The sequence below is a fragment of the Elephas maximus genome, chromosome 4 (assembly GCF_024166365.1).
Source record: "Elephas maximus indicus isolate mEleMax1 chromosome 4, mEleMax1 primary haplotype, whole genome shotgun sequence".
Classification (NCBI taxonomy): domain Eukaryota; kingdom Metazoa; phylum Chordata; class Mammalia; order Proboscidea; family Elephantidae; genus Elephas; species Elephas maximus.
The window spans coordinates 122551599-122569673 of record NC_064822.1 but is presented as its reverse complement, the minus strand read 5'-3'; the positions used below and the strand labels follow the sequence as shown (position 1 = coordinate 122569673).

At 36.0% G+C, this 18075-nt stretch overlaps 1 protein-coding gene across 5 annotated transcripts in view; it reads right to left on the bottom strand.

Annotated features, from left to right (window-relative positions):
- The window catches only part of USP15 (ubiquitin specific peptidase 15), a 138828-nt gene that overhangs the window by 85803 nt on the left and 34950 nt on the right, over window positions 1-18075 (bottom strand). For all 5 annotated transcript variants that reach the window (XR_007517251.1, XM_049883753.1, XM_049883754.1 and 2 more), the window contains exons 3-4: window positions 11982-12112; window positions 789-915 (exon numbers count right to left, since the gene is read on the bottom strand). Coding sequence is in view for 4 of the 5 variants with exons in the window: in XM_049883753.1 (XP_049739710.1) it covers window positions 789-915; window positions 11982-12112 (258 nt within the window). In the remaining variant the exon portion in view is untranslated. The remainder of the gene's footprint in view (window positions 1-788; window positions 916-11981; window positions 12113-18075) is intronic.

Sequence of the window (18075 nt, the reverse complement as noted above, 5' to 3'; positions counted from 1 at the left end):
TATTTGAAAATGAATACCTACCTTTTATAATTTTTATTTTGAGCTGTGTTTTCTGAAACGGTACCATAATTTTATTACTGAATCTATAATCATTTATTAAAAAACACTTTATTAAATATATTGCTGATCTTAAATTTAAACAAGACTTTGAAACAGAAAGAATGTACCCATATCTAAAAACAAAACTATATACATGTAAATCTCTCTCTATATATAGGTATAAGATTAGGAGATTAGGTACACGTATCTTTGAGACTAATTCCCTAACTTACTCATTGTAAAAAAACAAAACAAAACAAAACAAAAGTCATAATAATGCTAAGTCTGCTGCCTCATTTAGCTATTTAACTGTATTTAAAGTCCAAAAGAATAAATGGTGAGAAAAAAGGAAATAAAAAAGGCAATACTTTCCATGCAAAAAAGGAGAAACATACACACACACCTATTTACATTACCATACCAAGTTTTTAAGCACACACTACTCTTCTTAAATGTACGGTCACATTACAAACATGACATACATTTTTAAAATGCCAAATTGATGTCTTTTTTATTGGGGAAAAAAAGCAAAATAGCACAATATTAAACTCATCTAAAAGTTGCAAAACAGAACAAAAAACAATTCAACTGTAAACTAAGACATGTTATATCACACTCTGGGATTCTGTAATGTTTAAATATAATTCTTAAAATGGTTATCATCCCAGTAACATATATCAAACAGAATTATAACTAAATATCTAATAGCAATGGTTAAAAAAGCCAAAAAAGACAGGATCTTGAATTACCTATTGTGTCAGCTTTGCTAAATCTTCGAGTTACAACATTGTTCATATTTCCATTCTCACAGAGCTTCAATTCTGTGAGATATACTTCTACTTTGCAGTGTTTTACAAACATACCCTGTTCAACCACCTAAAAAAACACAAAAAAACCAAATCAGTGTCAGCTGTATCTCAATATATTTCACTCTCACCAAGAGCAATATAATTTTCTAAGGCAACTTTAGAAAAAAACTATAGCTCTCCAATGAAAAACAGTAACTTTTAAAACCTGTCAATATAAAACAAGATATTGGATACTTAAAATTAAAAAAAAGTTTTTTTGGGGGGGAAATTTCAATATTTAACACAATATGAAAAATAATAATATAAAACAATAAAGGCAGTCTACTGATCTAGGCATATACTTTGGTAAGCTATAAATAATGAATACATTCTTTATTTATGACAAAAAAGTTTACCCAAAATGACTATAATATACATATGCTAACACATCTCTGATTAAGTATACAGACATACTTTTAGCTTTGAGCACTTGATTCCAAGCAGAAAATCTTTAAAATTTTTACGTTTTATACAATTTGAGCTAACAATAGCTATATTATCACTCTGTATGTTAAAATAAATCTTTTAAAATGATAATTCCAATTTACTGCTGCCAAAATATTCAGCTATGTCCCTGTAACTGATATGTTAGTTTTCCATCCTAAGATGACTTTGCATGACCTTTAAATACGCACGAAGTAATACCATGCAACAAATGAAAAAAAAAAAAAACGCTGTTAACCGTGCGAGTCATGAACTATAGAAAAAATATGTATACGTCACAGTCACCTTTTAAAATAGGTATATTACCTTTTGATCTTCTAAAGGTTAACTGTAGGATTTCAGTCATGAAGACTGTGTCTGAAAATAGTAATCACGCCGATACGTGATACATTAGACAAATATGGCAAAAGGGAGGCTCCAAATGACTGTTACGTGTATTCACAAGCTTAGCATCAATTCATTAAGAGACTTACAAATTTCTCTCCTCTTGCTGAAAAACCGTTTTAGCTTAAAAAATTCAAATGCAGTTTATCTAGTATTTACTGTCTAATCCAACACTAATTTTTATAAAGCTTTGTCATATATATTCTCCTAATCATACCTCTTACATCAAAACTTCTGATATATGTTTAACACAACCTACATCTTTCCTTCCATTAACTGATGAACTTAATTTACTTTATAAAATTAACATATTACACCTCTTAACTGATGAGATCTGTTTTAAATCTCTCATGTTAATTTCACTTGGAGGTTAAGAATGCAGAAAAAGATATATCATTTAATTTTATAAGAATATTTGAGGCTAAAAGTAGAGAAACCAGAAATCAATCATTCCTATCAATCAGAAATTTCTGCTTTAGGACTCAAAGGCTGAATAAGAACGCTAAAATAATATTACATTAAGGTAACTACTAATCATTGGTAGGTTGCTAAAACCAAGGTAACTAAAATCCCAGTTTTTATGGAAAAAAAGGAAATGTAATGATAAACAACAGAGCAGGAAAAAGAATAATTAAAAAAAATCCCTCATTATGATGCACAGTGAGGTGTATATTTTCTAAATAAGTCCTGTTTTTTATGAGACTCAACCTTCATAATACTAACATTTTCCTGAAAAGAACCTGATGGTTTAACTGTCAAAAAGTCTTATAAAATCTTTCAAAAACATAACACCAAGATTATATAAAAATCCACACTTTGAGTTCAGAATTTTCCTCATTTTTTTCTTTTCTCCGACAATATCTTACATTGCCACAAATATAATTATCACTACTTATCAAAAACAAAAAAACAAAACCCCCACTGCCATCGAGTTGATTTTATTCCTACTTACAGCGACCCTACAGGACAGAGTAGAACTGTTCCACAGGGCTTCCAGGGAGCGGTTGGTGGATTCAAACTGCTGACCTTTTGATTAGCAGCTGAACACTGAACCACTGCGCCACCAGAGCTCATGCTTATAATAGTACTATTTATAGGATAACTTTACTAATCTCAAAAATAATGTATAAAAAAGCTGTTTTTTAAAAAAGAAAACGTGTTTGTCTTTATTTGTATTTGCATGGATCGTACTATATGCATGATTAGAGCTCAACTACAACAAAATCACAGCAGAAAAAATAATTAGCATAGTTATGAATCAGTATTATGATCTTATTAAGTTGTTCACATGCAGGCTATTTCTTTGCATAAACTCTCTTTGCTTCATTGTTCACAAATAAGAGTAATGTTTCTGAATTTGGGTAACAGTTAAAATGTTTTTTTCCTAAGTGTATGATAATGCTGCTATATTATTATAAATAAGCATAAGGGGAATTATGGTTCCTTGTCCAAAATTTAAGAGTTAGGGCTCAGTAAAAATATTTTCATTAATTAATGAACACAATGAAGACAAAAGTCTCTTTAATGAGTTAAGTTAATGTAGGAAATACAGATTTACACATATAAGAATAGTTGTAATTTCTACTGGTTCATTTTTACTGTGAGTATTTAGAGGACATTTTGCACAAAATCATAAAATGCAATCTGTTCTTAATGCCTGTGTACAAAAGATAACTCAGTTCATTCCAGATTCCCCTGCCCCCACTGGAAAAAGAAACAAAAGTAATATTTAAATAGATCTGGTACTATAAAACAATTTTTAACACTGGGTCAAATACACAGATGTACTATATTGAGCCACTACGTTCATTTTTGAAGAACTTGCTGAGCGCCCATGTTAATGCTGGCTATACACAAACGAATTAGACCCAGTCCCTGGAGTCAAGGTGAGAACACCTACTAGTGAAGACAGACAAGTAAACCAAAAAAAAAAAAAACCAAACTCAGAGCCGTCAATTCCAACTCATAGCGACTCTATAGGACAGAGTAGAACTGCCCCATAGAGTTTCCAAGAAGCGCCTGAAATCATAGGTGTTAATGCTTAAGAAACAAATCCCACACATGGTAATTCATCCACAAATATTGCAGGATTTATTTCTTCTAAGAAAAGGTCTCAAACATAAAGGCAACATAATTATCACAGCAAAAACATATTAAAAATAATCCTGTGATATCAAATATATACTCAATATTCAATTTCTCCTGTTGTCTCATTTTTAACATATTGTTTGAATCAGGATCCAAAGTCAATACACTGCAAGTGACGAATGTCTCTTAAGTGTCTTTTTTTGTTTTTTAACCTTTTTTATTGTGGTAAATATATTTAACAAAGCATTTACCAATTCAACAATTTTTACATGTGTAATGCAGTGACACTGATTACACTGTTCATGTTATGCAACCATTATAACTATCCATTTCTGAGGTATGAATGTACAACGTACGAGTGTATGAAGTACGAATCTAGAGAAATTGGAAGTTGTCAAAAATTAAACGGAACACTTGAAGATAGATATCCAGGCATTAGTGAGCTGAAATAGACTGGTACTGGACTTTTTAAATCAGATAATCATATACTCTACTATGCTGGGAACAACAAATTAAAGAGGAAGAGAGTTGCATTCACTGTCAAAAAGAACATTTAAAGATCTATCCTCAAGTACAAAGCTGCCAATGATAGAATAATATTCATATTCCTACAAGGAAGAACACTTAATATGACTATTATTCAAATTTATGCACCAACCACTAATGCCAAAAATGAAAAAACTGAAGTTTTTTTTTATTGTGCTTTAGATGAAGGCTTACAGAGCAAATTAGTTTCTCATTAAACAATTAATACACATACTGTTTTGTGACACTGGTTGCCAACTCCATGACACGTCAACAACACACTCCTCTTCTTCACCTTCCGTTCCCCTTAACTGGTTTTCCTGTCCCCTCCTGCCTTCTCTTTCTTGCTCCTGGGCTGGTATACCCATTTAGTCTCATTTGGTTTTATGGGCCTACCTAATCTTTGGCTGAAGGGTGAACTTCAGGAGTGACTTCAGTACTGAGTTAAAAGGGTGTGTGGGGGACATACTCTCGGCTTCTTCAGTTTCTGTCTGACCAGTAAGTCTGGTCTTTTTTTGTGAGTTAGAATTTTGTTCTACATTTTTCTCGAGCTTTGTCTGGGACCCTCTTGTGATCCCTGTCAGAGCAGTCAGTGGTGGTACCTAGGCACCATCTAGTTGTGCTGGACTCAGTCTGGTGGAGGCTGTGGTAACTGTGGTCCACTACTCCTCTGGACTGATCTTTCCCTTGTGTCTTTGATTTTCATCATTCTCCCTTGCTCCACACAGGGTGGGACCTGTGGAGTATCTTAGATGGTTGCTTAGAAGCTTTTAAGACCTCAGACACTACTCACAGGAATTGAAGATTTTTACCAAATTCTGCAGTCTGAGGTTGATCACACATGCAATCAAGATGCGTTGATAATTGCCGGTAATTGGAATGTGAAAGCTGGAAACAAAGAAGGACTAGTAGTTGGAAAATATGGCCTTGGTGAGAGAAACGACCTCAGAGATCGCTTGATAGAATTTTTACGACCAACAATATAGTCATAGCAAATAACTTTTTTTTAACAACATAAAGAGGTGATTATACACATGGACCTCACCAGATGGAATACATAGGAATCAAATCTACTACATTTGCGGAAAGAGATGACGGTGAAGCTCACTATCATCAGTCAGAACAAGGCCACAGGCCAACTGCAGAACACACCATCAATTGTTCATATGCAAGTTCAAGTTGAAGAAAATTGGAACAAGTCCACGAGAGCCAAAGTACGACCTTGAATATATCTCACCTGAATTTAGAGAATATTTCAAGACACGTCAAACACTAACGACTTAAGACCAGATGAGCTGTGGAAGGACATCACACATGAAGAAAGCAAAAGCTCATTAAAAAGACAAGAAAGAAGGAAAAGCCCAAAATGGATGTCAGAAGAGACTCTGAAACTTGCTCTTGAACACAGAGTAGCTAAAGTGAATGGACGGAATGATGAAGTAAAAGAGCTGAACAGAAGATTTAAAATGGCTGATCGAGAAGACAAAGCACGAAATGTGCAAAGACCTGGAGTTATAAAACAAAAAGAGAAAGAACACGCTCAGCATTTCTCAAGCTGAAAGAACTGAAGGAAAAATTAAAACTGTGAGTTGCAATATTAGGACTCTATGGGCAAAATACTGAATGACACAGTATTAAAAGAACCATCAAAAGAAGACGGAAGGAATACAGTTACTGTACCAAGAAGTGTTTGCTGATCTTCAACCATTTCAGGAGGTAGAATATGAGCAGGAACCGATGGTACTGAAGGAAGAAGTCCAAGCTGCACTGAAGGTACTGGAGAGAAACAAGGCTCCAGGTATTGACAGAATACCAACCAAGATGTTTCAGCAAACAGATACAGTGCTGGAAACACTCACTCACCTTGCCAAGAAAGTTGGAAGACAGCTACCTGGCCAACCAACTGGAAGAGATCCATATTTGTGTCCATTTCAAAGAAAAATGATCCAAAAGAATGCAGAAATTATCGAACAATATCATATGCAAATAAAATTCCTCTGAAGATAATACAAAACCGGTTGTAAAAGTACATTGATAGGGAACTGCCAGAAATTCAAGTCAGATTCAGAAGGGGGCGTGGAACCAGGGATATCATTGCTGATATCAGATGGATTTTGGCTGAAAGCAGAAAGATGTTTACCTGTGTTTTATTGACTATGCAAAGACATTTGACTGTGTGTATCATAACAAATTATAGATAACATTGCGAAGAATGGAAATTCCAGAACACTTAATTGTGCTCATGTAAAACCTGCACATAGATAAAGAGGCAGTCGTTCAAACAGCACCGGGGAATAATGTGTAGTGTAAAATCTGGAAACGTGTGTGTCAGGGTTGTATCTTTTCACCATACTTATACAGTCTGTATGCTGAGCAAATAATCTGAGAAGCTGGACTATGTGAAGAATAGGACATCAGGACTGGAGGAAGGCTCCTTAACAACCTGTGTGATGCAGATGACACAACCTTGCTAGCTGAAAGTGAAGACTTGAAGCGCTTACTGATAAAGATCAAACACTACAGACTTCAGTATGGATTACATCTCAACATAAAGAAAACAAAAATCCTCAGGAGTAGACTAATAAGCAATGTCATGATAAATGAAGAAAACACTGAAGTTGTGAAGGATTTCATTTTACTTGTATTCCACCCATGAATTCAGCAGTCAAGAAATTAATGTATTCACTGGGCAAATCTTCTGCAAAAGATCTCTTTAAAGTGTTAAAATGCAAAGATGTCACTTTGAGGACTAAGGTTCACCTGCCCCAAGCTATGGTATTATCAATCTCCTCACATGCATGCCAAAGCTGGGTAAGGAAAAGGGATGACTAAAGAAGAACTGATGCACTGGAATTATGGTGTCGGAGAGGAATACTGAATATACCATGGACTGCCAGAAGAACAAACAAATCTGTCTTGAAGAAGTACAGCCAGAATGTTCCTTAGAAGCGAGGGTGGCTAGACTTTGTCTCACATATTCTGGACATGTTATTGGGGGGACTAATCCCCAGAGAAGGACATTATGCTTGGAAAAGCACAGAGTCAGGAAAAAAAGAAGACCCCCAATAAGATGGACTGACACAGTGGCTGCAATGAAGGAATCAAATAAAGCAATGACTGAGAGGATGGTGCAGGACTGGGCACTGTTTTGTTCTGTTGTACACAGGTCACTATAAGTTGGAACTGACTTGATGGCACCTAACAACATCTACCTCCCTTTCTCCCCTGATAACTACTACTATCGTATTTTTACGCAAATTACATGTGTCTTCTATGCTTGCCAACGGTGCCTTCCCCCCACTATGAGGCATTTTGGCAAGCGTGCTATGCTAATTTTTTTTACAGCAACATGTATATAAAAAAAAAAAAATTGGCATAGCAGTGCTCACGAAAATACCTTGCGGGGGTGGGGGGAGGCACAGCTGCCAAACAAATGTAGAAGGTGTGCATTATTTGTGTAAACTATGGTAATCTTTCATTTGTATATATTTCATATGAGTGACATTGTACAGTACTTGTCCTTTTGTGACTGACATATTTTGCTCAGCTTGATGTTTTCAAGGCTCATCCACTGAGTGGCATGTATCAGGGCTTCATTTCTCTTACAGTTGAGTAGTATTTCATTGTATGTATATGCCACATCTTGTTCATACATTCATCTGTTCAGACATTCGATTGTTTCCACCTTTTGGCTATTGTGAAAAGTGCTGCAATGAACAGTGATGTACAGGTTTCTGTTTGTGTTCCTGTTTTCGCTTCTTTTGGGTGTATATACAGGATTGCGACTGCTGAGGCATATGGTAGTTCTATGTTCTATTTTTTGAGGAAGTGCCAAACTCTTTTCCACAGTGGCTATACTGTTTCACATTCTCGCCAGCAATAGATGATGGTGCCAGTTTCTCCACATCCTCACCAACAAATGTTGTTCTCGTTTTTATGATTACTGCAATTCTACTTAGGTGACATGGTATCTCATTACGGTTTTGACGGCACTGTGATTAAGAGCTCAGCTGCTAACTAATAAGTTGGCAACCTGAATCCACCAGCTGATCCCTGGAAGCCCTATGGGGCAGTTCTACTCTCTTCTATAGGGTCACTAAGAATCGGAATCGGCTCAATGGCAATGGGTTTGGTTTTCTGAATGGCTAATGACATTGAACATCTTTTCATGCACTTGTTGGCCATTTGCAGATCCCCTTTGGTGAAATGTCTGTTCAAGTCCTTTGCCCATTTTTTGATTGAGTTGTTTGTCTTTTTGTTGTTAAGTTGTAGGAGGTTTTAGCTTGTAGTGGCATACGTGGGCTTGGGCAGACTTGGCAGGCTACAGGGCTGTGTTCCTTAACTTGTGAGGTCTGACCTAGCTCTAGGTGGTTAGGAAAAAAGTGCTGCATGTGTAGTGTCAGAAAAGAAGTGGAACCAAGGGGGACAGAATTGAATTGAATTGATCTTTACACATTTGGTATCAGAAAAGTGGAAACTGATTTGATTTTCCCGGCAGGATCCTTGGGTGTAGTTCTGTAAGTTCTTCAAATGTATTTCCTCTTGACCTATAGACCTGTGAACTAAGAGACAAGTTTTCTGCCCCACAAACACCCAAAATACAATGGTGAGACATGCACAAAATAACCATTTAGACATACCTGTTAAAAAGGGGGAAAGTAGGGGCACAAAGAAGTCAATGGCTCATATCAATTCTGAAATCCCATTGGGCGAATACTGGAAGTCCCTTGATTAAGACTCAGTTCTACCTTTGCCTGAAAATGGCTTTTCATAGCACTTCCTTCATTTTTTATGAAAGTTAACATGTGTTTGTAGTTAAGTTCTCAGCCTGATTCCTGCTTGCAGAAGTCTGGGTCTCAAAGGCCACTTTCATTTTATACTGTCCCTGTTCCTTTCAGTCTAAGCTGGCGGTGGTTCAGGTGATATAATTCTCTTGAAAATACTGTGAGTCTCCTATAGATCTTATAGAAGTTCATTCCATTAAACAAAAGCCACACCTACAAATACCCTCTAGATAAACCCTTCTCTGCCTGGTGGTGCAGTGGTTAAGAGCTTGGCTGCTTATCAAAAGGTTGGCAGTTTGAATCCACCAGTTGCTCCTTGGAAACCCTATGGAGCAGTTCTACTCTGTCCTATAGGGGCACTATGAGTCGGAATTAGTCGATGGCAACGGATTTGGTTTTTTTGGCTACCTTGGATTTATGCTGAAAAGACTGAGGGACAATCGCCCTTAAGCTTTTTAGAAACCCTATTATTTGATAACCAAAAGGTCAGCAGTTCGAATCTACCAGGTGCTCTTTGGAAACTCTATGGGGCAGTTCTACTCTGTTCTATAGGGTCGCTATGAGTTGGAATCGACTTGATGGCACTGGGTTTGGTTTTTTGTTTTGTTTCGTTTATTATTTGATTGAGGGGATATGTGAGGCATACTCTTGAATTCTTTAGAGGGCCTTTTGTCTCAATGATACTTACCGTGAGGCACCATCTTCAATCTCTCTAAAGTCTTACCAAAGGATTTTACACTCAGCTGAGACCATACCTTCCTGAGAGTGCCCTGGATTTAATATTTCATTTCTTAGAATCAGAATCATTTGTTATCTGTAGAGGCTAGAAATTTTCCAAACTAGTTTTTTTTTTGGATTTTTAGTAAGTCTTGGCTTCTTTTTAACAGCCCTCTCTTTAGCTTGAGGTCCCTGGATGGCGCAAATAGTTTGTGCTGAACTACTAACCTGAACCCGCCCAGCAGCTCCATGAAAGAAAGGCCTGGCGATCTGCTTCTGTAAAGATTATCCAGTGCCATCAAGTTGATTCCAACTCATAACGACCCCACAGGACAGAGCAGAACTGTCCCGTAGGGTTTCCAAGGAGTGCCTGGTGGATTTGAACTGTCAACCTTTTGGTTAGCAGCTGAGCTCTTAACCACTGTGCCACTAGGGCTCCCTGTAAAGTTAGAGCCAAGAAAACTCTATGGACCAGTCCTATTCTGTAACACATGGGCCATCATAAGTCGTTAGTTACTAGAGGGCCACGGGTTTGGTTCTTTAGCTTATCTCTCTCCTGTTACGCCTGTCAATAAGGAGCAAGAAGAAAGCAAGCAGTACTTTCAACACTCTCGTAATAAGTTTCCTTTAGCTAGATTCCTAGTTCATTACATACATTTTTTACCTTCCAGTTTACTGTAGGCAATATGTTGCTAAACTTTCTGCCACTACATAACAAAGATCACTTTTCTCATTCACTTTTGATGAGCATCACTTTGATAACCTGATCCTATTTCCCCAAGTTTGAACATTTAGGTTTTCCCCTAACATTTTATTATTACAAATAAAGCTGTGATGAACATCTTGAGCATAATCCTTTGTTTTGACATCATACATTATGTTCTTAGCATAACCAAAAACCAAACCCATTGCCGTAGAGTCAATCCCGACTCACAGTGACCCTACAGGACAGAGTTGAACTGCCTCATAGGGTTTCCAAGGAGGGGCTGGTGGATTCAAACTACCAACCTTTCGCTTAGCAGCCGAGCTCTTCACCGCTGTGTCACTGGGGCTCTCAAAATCTAGTTGTTGGCTCATATACCATTTTTTTATATCATCAAATTGCCTGCCTTCTAAAAGGTTTGTAACAAGTTACCCACCCAGTTCAATGTTTGAAAATGCCTGTTTTATTAAGAGTTCTTTGTATTCTCATTTAAAAAAAAACTTTGCTAATTTGTTGAGCCCAAAATGAAATATTGTTTCAATTTGTGCTAAGCGAATGGCTGATGGTTCAAACCCATCCAGAGTCTCTGTGGGAGAAAAGACCTGGCGATTTGTTCCTGTAAAGACTGTAGACTAGAAAACCCTATGTGGCAGTTCTACGCTGTCACATGGAGTCACTATGACTTGGAATCAACTCAATAGCACCTAACAGCGACCTCTGTTCTGAGCACTTTACATATTAACTCACTTAAACTTTGCAGAAAACTCTGTGAGGTATTATCCCTGTTTTACAGATGAGGAAATGAGGACGAAGAGGTAGGATGTTCAGGGGTTTTTGCAAAGTCACATGAGGATACAAACTTAAGCAACCTGACCCTGTTTTCTTAACGACTTGCTGCTTTTTTTATGAAACGATGAAAAATAATGAAGTAACTAAAAGTTGAAGAAATATTTTGCAATGTAAAACATTTTTAAACTTCAAAATGCAGTATATTGTTAAATCATTTTTCAAAGTTTTATAATTATAGTCTACTCATTGCCGCTGAGTCAATTCTGACTCACAGTGACCCTATGGGATGGAGCAGAACTGCCCCACAGGGGTTCCAAGGAGCAGCTGGTGGATTCAAACTGCTGACCTTTTGGTTAACAGTTGAGCTTTTAACCACTGTGCCACCAGGGCTCCAATTTTAGACTAGAAACATTAAAAAGGACCTGTTTTCTCTACTCTTTTGGGTTAAAAAATCATTTATAAAAGTGAAGGTGTTGCTATAATGGAAGAATATTAAATATTCAAACTACATCTGTCAACCTAACAAAGTATTTGATAGTTTATTGAGCTGAGGGTAGGGTGGGGCAAAAAGAGGGAGAGGGAGTGAACAGAATCTCTTGGCATAACTATTTGAACTATTCAAAAAAATAATATTTATAATCAGGTTTTCTTAAAATATACCTTTCTTGCTATTGGCTCCTGACCTTCCATCAATGTGTACCAGCTGACAAGTTTATTCCAGCCCTCAGTTGGCAATAGTATGTAATCCAATTCATCAATAAGATGCTCCTTAAGTGATTGTGCATCACCATCTGCAAAAAGGAAAAATAGCCTCAATACATAAAAAGAACCAACGGAACATACCTCTAAGTATTTTAGTTGTATATATTACAAATTAAACTCACAAAGACTGATTTTCTTTACTCAAAATAATGAGCTTAAAGAAAGCTCTGTAGTTTTCAAAACCTACATATTTTGAAATAAACAGTTGTTCTAAAAAGTTTCAATGTGTATCATTAGTGAAATAACAAGTGTTTTAAAACATGATTTTTCTTTTACTGGGCTCTTAGAAAAAAAATCCTGTAAGTGTAGTTGTTAGCTAAGGAGCTGAAAGAACAGTGTTTCCCAAATATTTCTAGTATCACCCCACATGATAATAATCGTAATTCTAACATCAGCTGACGGAGGAAATTCAGAAGCAAATCAGTAAAGTTTTATAATGACTATAAGGCGCACGGGTTGGGAACCATGATGGAAAAAATAAAAGGGCTTCTTGTGAAACAACTCATTGCTCCACAAAGCCCATGATCTAGATTCTTCCCAAGATCTAGAACTGAGGTAGTAGTTGAAATGTTCTAATTCTATGATCCACTTTCAAATTTTTAGTTAAGCTCAAAAAATTTAGCAGGGCAGGCCAGAGATCTAGAGGCAATACATTGAGTCATACCTGTGTATCATAGTTCTAATCTGAGACTGCTATCTGGTCCTTTACTGGAATTTCCAGATCAACTAAAAGTTTAGAAACAGAAATAATTCATTGAATTATATCCTACACAAAGGAGACCACCTTGTTCTGAGCCAGTCTTAAGTTATCAAACCATGGGAAGCTAAATATTCTTGGTAGAATTTCAATAATGAAAACATACTATTTCTAATATATAGTAAGGGATTAAAAAGAAGTTATTTATTCTTTTAGGACTACTCTGTGGTTACAGAATCATACTAAACTTTGAGAAAACGATGCTTCATAGAGAAAAAATGGGAAAACTCTGAATTTTATAATACGAACATCAAAAACAGATGCAAATTAGGTATGGATTTTTAAGCCTAGTTTTTAAATTAACCTTAGTTGTAATTTTTTAATTCTTGATAGAAACCGGTAACTTAGAACACTTTTTCAGAAACGCCCTGAAGGTGAAAGAAACACACATTCTAAGCCCCCACTATGCATTGTGTATAATGAGACATATTACAGCAAATAGCCCTGTTATCTTAGTCAGAGCTCAAAACACTCCTTTAAGATAGGTATCTCCAGTTTAGATTAGAAAATAGATTTAGGGATTTTGAATAATTTGCCCAAGGTCACAAACATAGGAAACTGCAGGTATTGTGAAAGGTGTGTTACTAAGGAAAACTATGTTATCTCAGTTAATTCTCAAAACAACACTAAAAGGCAGACATCGTCATTTTAATTAATAAATAGATTCAGGGATGTTGAGTAACCTGCAACTAAGGTCACACATACAGAAAAGTGTTGAGATTCAACTCAAACATGAATCTTTTGATTCTAACACCTATTCTCCTTCCATTGTAACATATTGTTTCAAAGGAAACGGGAAAAAAAAAATTAAAGAATTACTTCTATGCTGTTTTCCACAATAACTAAAGAATTTGGATAAATGATTTTATATGTACCAGAATCCACATGGTAATTTCTATCTTGCGTACATAAATGATCAATTCAATTTTTAAGGGGGGAACACCCCTAAACTAAATAGATAACTGGTATTTTTTAGCTGTTGCCATATGGTAAATGATACACGATAAACTGCAATATTTAAAATGTACAGTTTGAGAAGTTTTGACATATCAATGCACGTTCAAAACATCACAACTACCAAGAGATGATGAACATCCCTCACTCTACAAAGTTTCCCGGTGCCTCTTTGTAACTGCTCTCTCCGCCCATCCAGGTCTCATCTTCTTGTCCCCAGAAAACCATTAATCTGCCTTCTGCCAATATATAATAATTTGCATTTCCTAGAACTCTACATAAAAACAGTATCTGTCACTACAGACGATTTTGCACTTTTCTAGAATTTGACATAAAACCAGCGTGCACAGTTTTTGGCTTGGCTTGGTTCATTCAGCATAATTATTTTATGATTTTTTCACTGTAATAGTTCATTCCTTTTAATTGCTGAGTGGAATCCAATATATATGGATATACTACAATTTGTTTATTCATTCAGCTGATGATAGGCACTTGGGTTGCTATAAATTTTCTCTATTATAAATAGTACTGCTTGTGGAAAGAGGGAGTGTGCTGTCACATTGTAGGGATTACAACTAATGTCACAACAATATGTCTATAAATTTTTGTATGAGAAATTAACTTGAGCTGTAAGCCTTCACCTAAAGCACAATAAAAAAACAAAAATAACACTGCTAAGAATATTTGTGGACATATTATATGGACATAAGCTTACATTTTTCTTGCATAAGTAACTAGAAGTAGAATGGGTAGGTCCTACAGTAAATGTATGTTTAACTTTTTAAGACAGAGGCAGACTATTTTCCAAAATGGTTGTACTATATTATATTACACTACCAGAAAGGGCATTACGAGATTTCCACATACTCCATATTCTTATCAACACTTGGTGCAGGTCAGTCTTTTAAATTTTAACCATTTTAATCAACTACTTCTTTGGTTAAGTGTCCCTTAAAATCTTCTGCCTGATTCTTCTACTGAATTTTATGTTTTCAAAAAATTGAGTTTTAAAAATTCTTTACATATGCTGCATACAAGTCTTTCATCAGCTATGTGATCTGCAAATATTTTGTCCCAAACTTGGCTTATTTTTTCATTCTCTTAATAGTGTCATTTGAAATCCAAATTATCTATTTTTTTCCTTTTACCAGTCATGCTTTTTGTATCACATATAAAAAATCTCTGCCTAACACAATGTCACAAAAATTTTCTCCTTCAAGTTTTATAGTTTCAGTTTTTACATTTAGGTCTATGATCTATCTTGTTTTAATTTGCATATGGTACCAGGCATGATTCAAAATTCAGTTTTTTTTGCAAATGAATATCCAAATGTTTACCAAAACCCACTTCCGTCAAGTCGATTCCAACTCACAGAGACCCTACAGGACAGAGTAGAACTGCCCTATAGTTTCCAAGGCTGTAATCTTCATGGAAGCAGACGGCCACATCTTTCTCCTGAGGGCCAGCTGATGGGTTCCAACTGCCGACCCTTCAGTAAAGCCAAGCACTTTAACCAGGGCTCTTCATCCAAATGTTTAAGCAGTGTTTATTTAAAAACTATCCTTTCTTCACTGAATTACTCTTTCATCTTCCTCTAAAATTTGATGAGATATGTGTGAATCTATTTCCGAACTCTCTGCTCTGTTCAAATGATCTGTCTTTATGCAAATATCAGACTCTTGATTTCTGCTCCTTTATATGATAACCTTGAAATTAGGTAGTGTAAAGTCCTACAATTCTTTTTTTTTAAAAAAAACAAAGTTGCTTTGGCTAAGTCCTTTGCATTTCCATATGAATTCTGGAATCAGCTTGTTAATTTCTACAAAAAAGCCTATGGTACAACTAAATATCCACACGTAAAATAATGAAGGTAGATTGTTACCCCACACAACATTACACAAAAATTAACATAAAATGTATCAAAGACCTAAATTTAACAGCCGAAGCTACAAACAGAAGAAAAAAACTTCGAGGTCTTATATTAGGCAGTGGTTTCTTAGATATGACAACTGGAGCACAAACAACCAAAGAAAACATAAATGGGACTTTATCAAAATTAAAAACTTCTGTTCTTCAAAGGACACCATCAACAGAGTTAAAAAAAAAACAAAAAACCACAGGACGGGAGAAAATTTTTGCAAATCGCGTTATCTGATAAGAATCTAGTGTTCAGAATATATAAAGAATTCTTATAACTCAATAATAAAAAGAAAATACCCCAATTAAAACTTGGCCAAAGGATTTGAATAGAACTTTCTCCAAAGAAGATATACAATAAGCACAAGAAAAGATGCTTAACATCTCTGATCATTTAAGAAATGCAAAGCAAAACCACAATGAGACACCACCTTATATCCATTTAGATGGCAATCCTTAAACACACACACACACACATACACACTAGAAAGTGTTGGTGAGGATGTGGAGAAATTGAAACGCTTTTCCATGTTGAGAATGAATAACGGTACAGTCACTTGGGAAAACAAGTCTGGCTGGTACTCAAAAAGTTAAACATGAAGTTACCATATGACTCAGTAATTCCAATGTTAGGCATATATACCCAACAGAAAGAAGAACACATGTCCACACAAAATCTTGCACATTAATGTTTACAGCAACATTATTCGTAATAGCCAAAAAGTGGAAATAATTCAAGTGCCTATCAACTGAAGAATGGATCACTATGGTATATCTAGACAATGGAAAATTATTCAGCCATAAAAATGAAGTACTGGTTCATGCAACAACATGGATAAAATTTGAAAATATGCCCAGGGATAGAAGCCAAACATAAAAGGCCACATATGTTATGATTCTATTTATATGAAATATCCAGAATAGGCAAATCCATAGACAGAGAAAGTAGATTAGTGGTTGCCCAGGGCTTGGGGTAACTGGGAGCGACTACTAACGGGTATTTTTTTTGGCAGGGGCAGCGGGGTGATGAAAATGTTCTGGAATTAGATAGTAATGGTTGTACAATTTGTAAAAAAAACCACTGAACTGTACACATTAAAAGGATGAACCTTGTGGTATGTGAATTCTACCTCAATTTTTAAAAGTCCTACTAGAAATGCAATTGAAATTGGGCTGAAACTGAAGAATGGGAATTCCAGAACACTTAGTTGTGTACACGAGGAACCTGTTCATAGACCAAGAGGCAATCATTCACACAGAACACAGGGAAACTGCGTGGTTGAGTCAGGAAAAGTGTGCGTCAGGACTGTATTCTTTCGCTGTACTTATTCAATCTGTATGCAAGCAAATAATTCGAGAAACTGGACTATTTGAAGAAGAATATGGCATTAGGATTAGAGAGAGATTCATTAACAACCTGTGATATGCAGATGACACAACTTTGCTTGGTGAAAGTGAAGAGGACTTGAAGCACTTACTGATGAAGATCAAAGACTACAGCCTTTAGGACAGATTACACCTCAACATAAAGAAAATAAAAACCCTCACCAGTGGACCAATAAGCAACATCATAATAAATGGAAAAAAGACTGAAGTTTTCAAGGATTTCATTTTACTTGGATTCAAAATCAATGCCTATGGAAGCAGCAGTGAAGAAATCAAACAAACATATTGCACTGGGCAAATCTTCTGCAAAAGACATCTTCAAAGTGTTAAAAAACAAAGATGTCACCTTGAGGACTGAAGTGCGCCTGACCCAAGCCATGGTATTTTCAATTGCCTCATATGCATGTGAAAGTTGGACAATGAATAAAAAAGACCAAAAAATTGATGCTTTTGAATTATGATGTTGGCCAAGAATATCGAATATACATACCATGGACTGCCAGAAGAATAAACAAATGTGCCTTGGAGGAAGTAGAGCCAGAATGCTCCTTAGAAGCAAGGGTAGTGAGCTGTTTCAGGTACTTTGGACATGTTATAGGAGGGATCAGTCCCTGGAGAAGGACATCATGGCTGGCAGGGGATCAGTGAAAAAGAAGACCCTCAACGATATGGATTGACACCGTGGCTGTAACAATGGGCTCAAATATAGCAAAGTTTGTGAGGACGGCACAGGATCCGGCAGTGTTTCCTTGTGTTGTAGTGTGCTATGGGTGGGAACCAACTAGATGGACGTAACAATAACAGTAATGTGATTTCAGATTATGTTGGCATTGTACTGAATCTGTGAATTGATTAGGGAGAAAAGTGATGACTTAAAATTGAGTCTTCTGACTCAAACATTGTTTCTCTCTTTAGGTTTTATTTCATTCCTCTCAGCGATGTTTTGTAGTTTTCAGTGTATAGATCTTGCACATATGT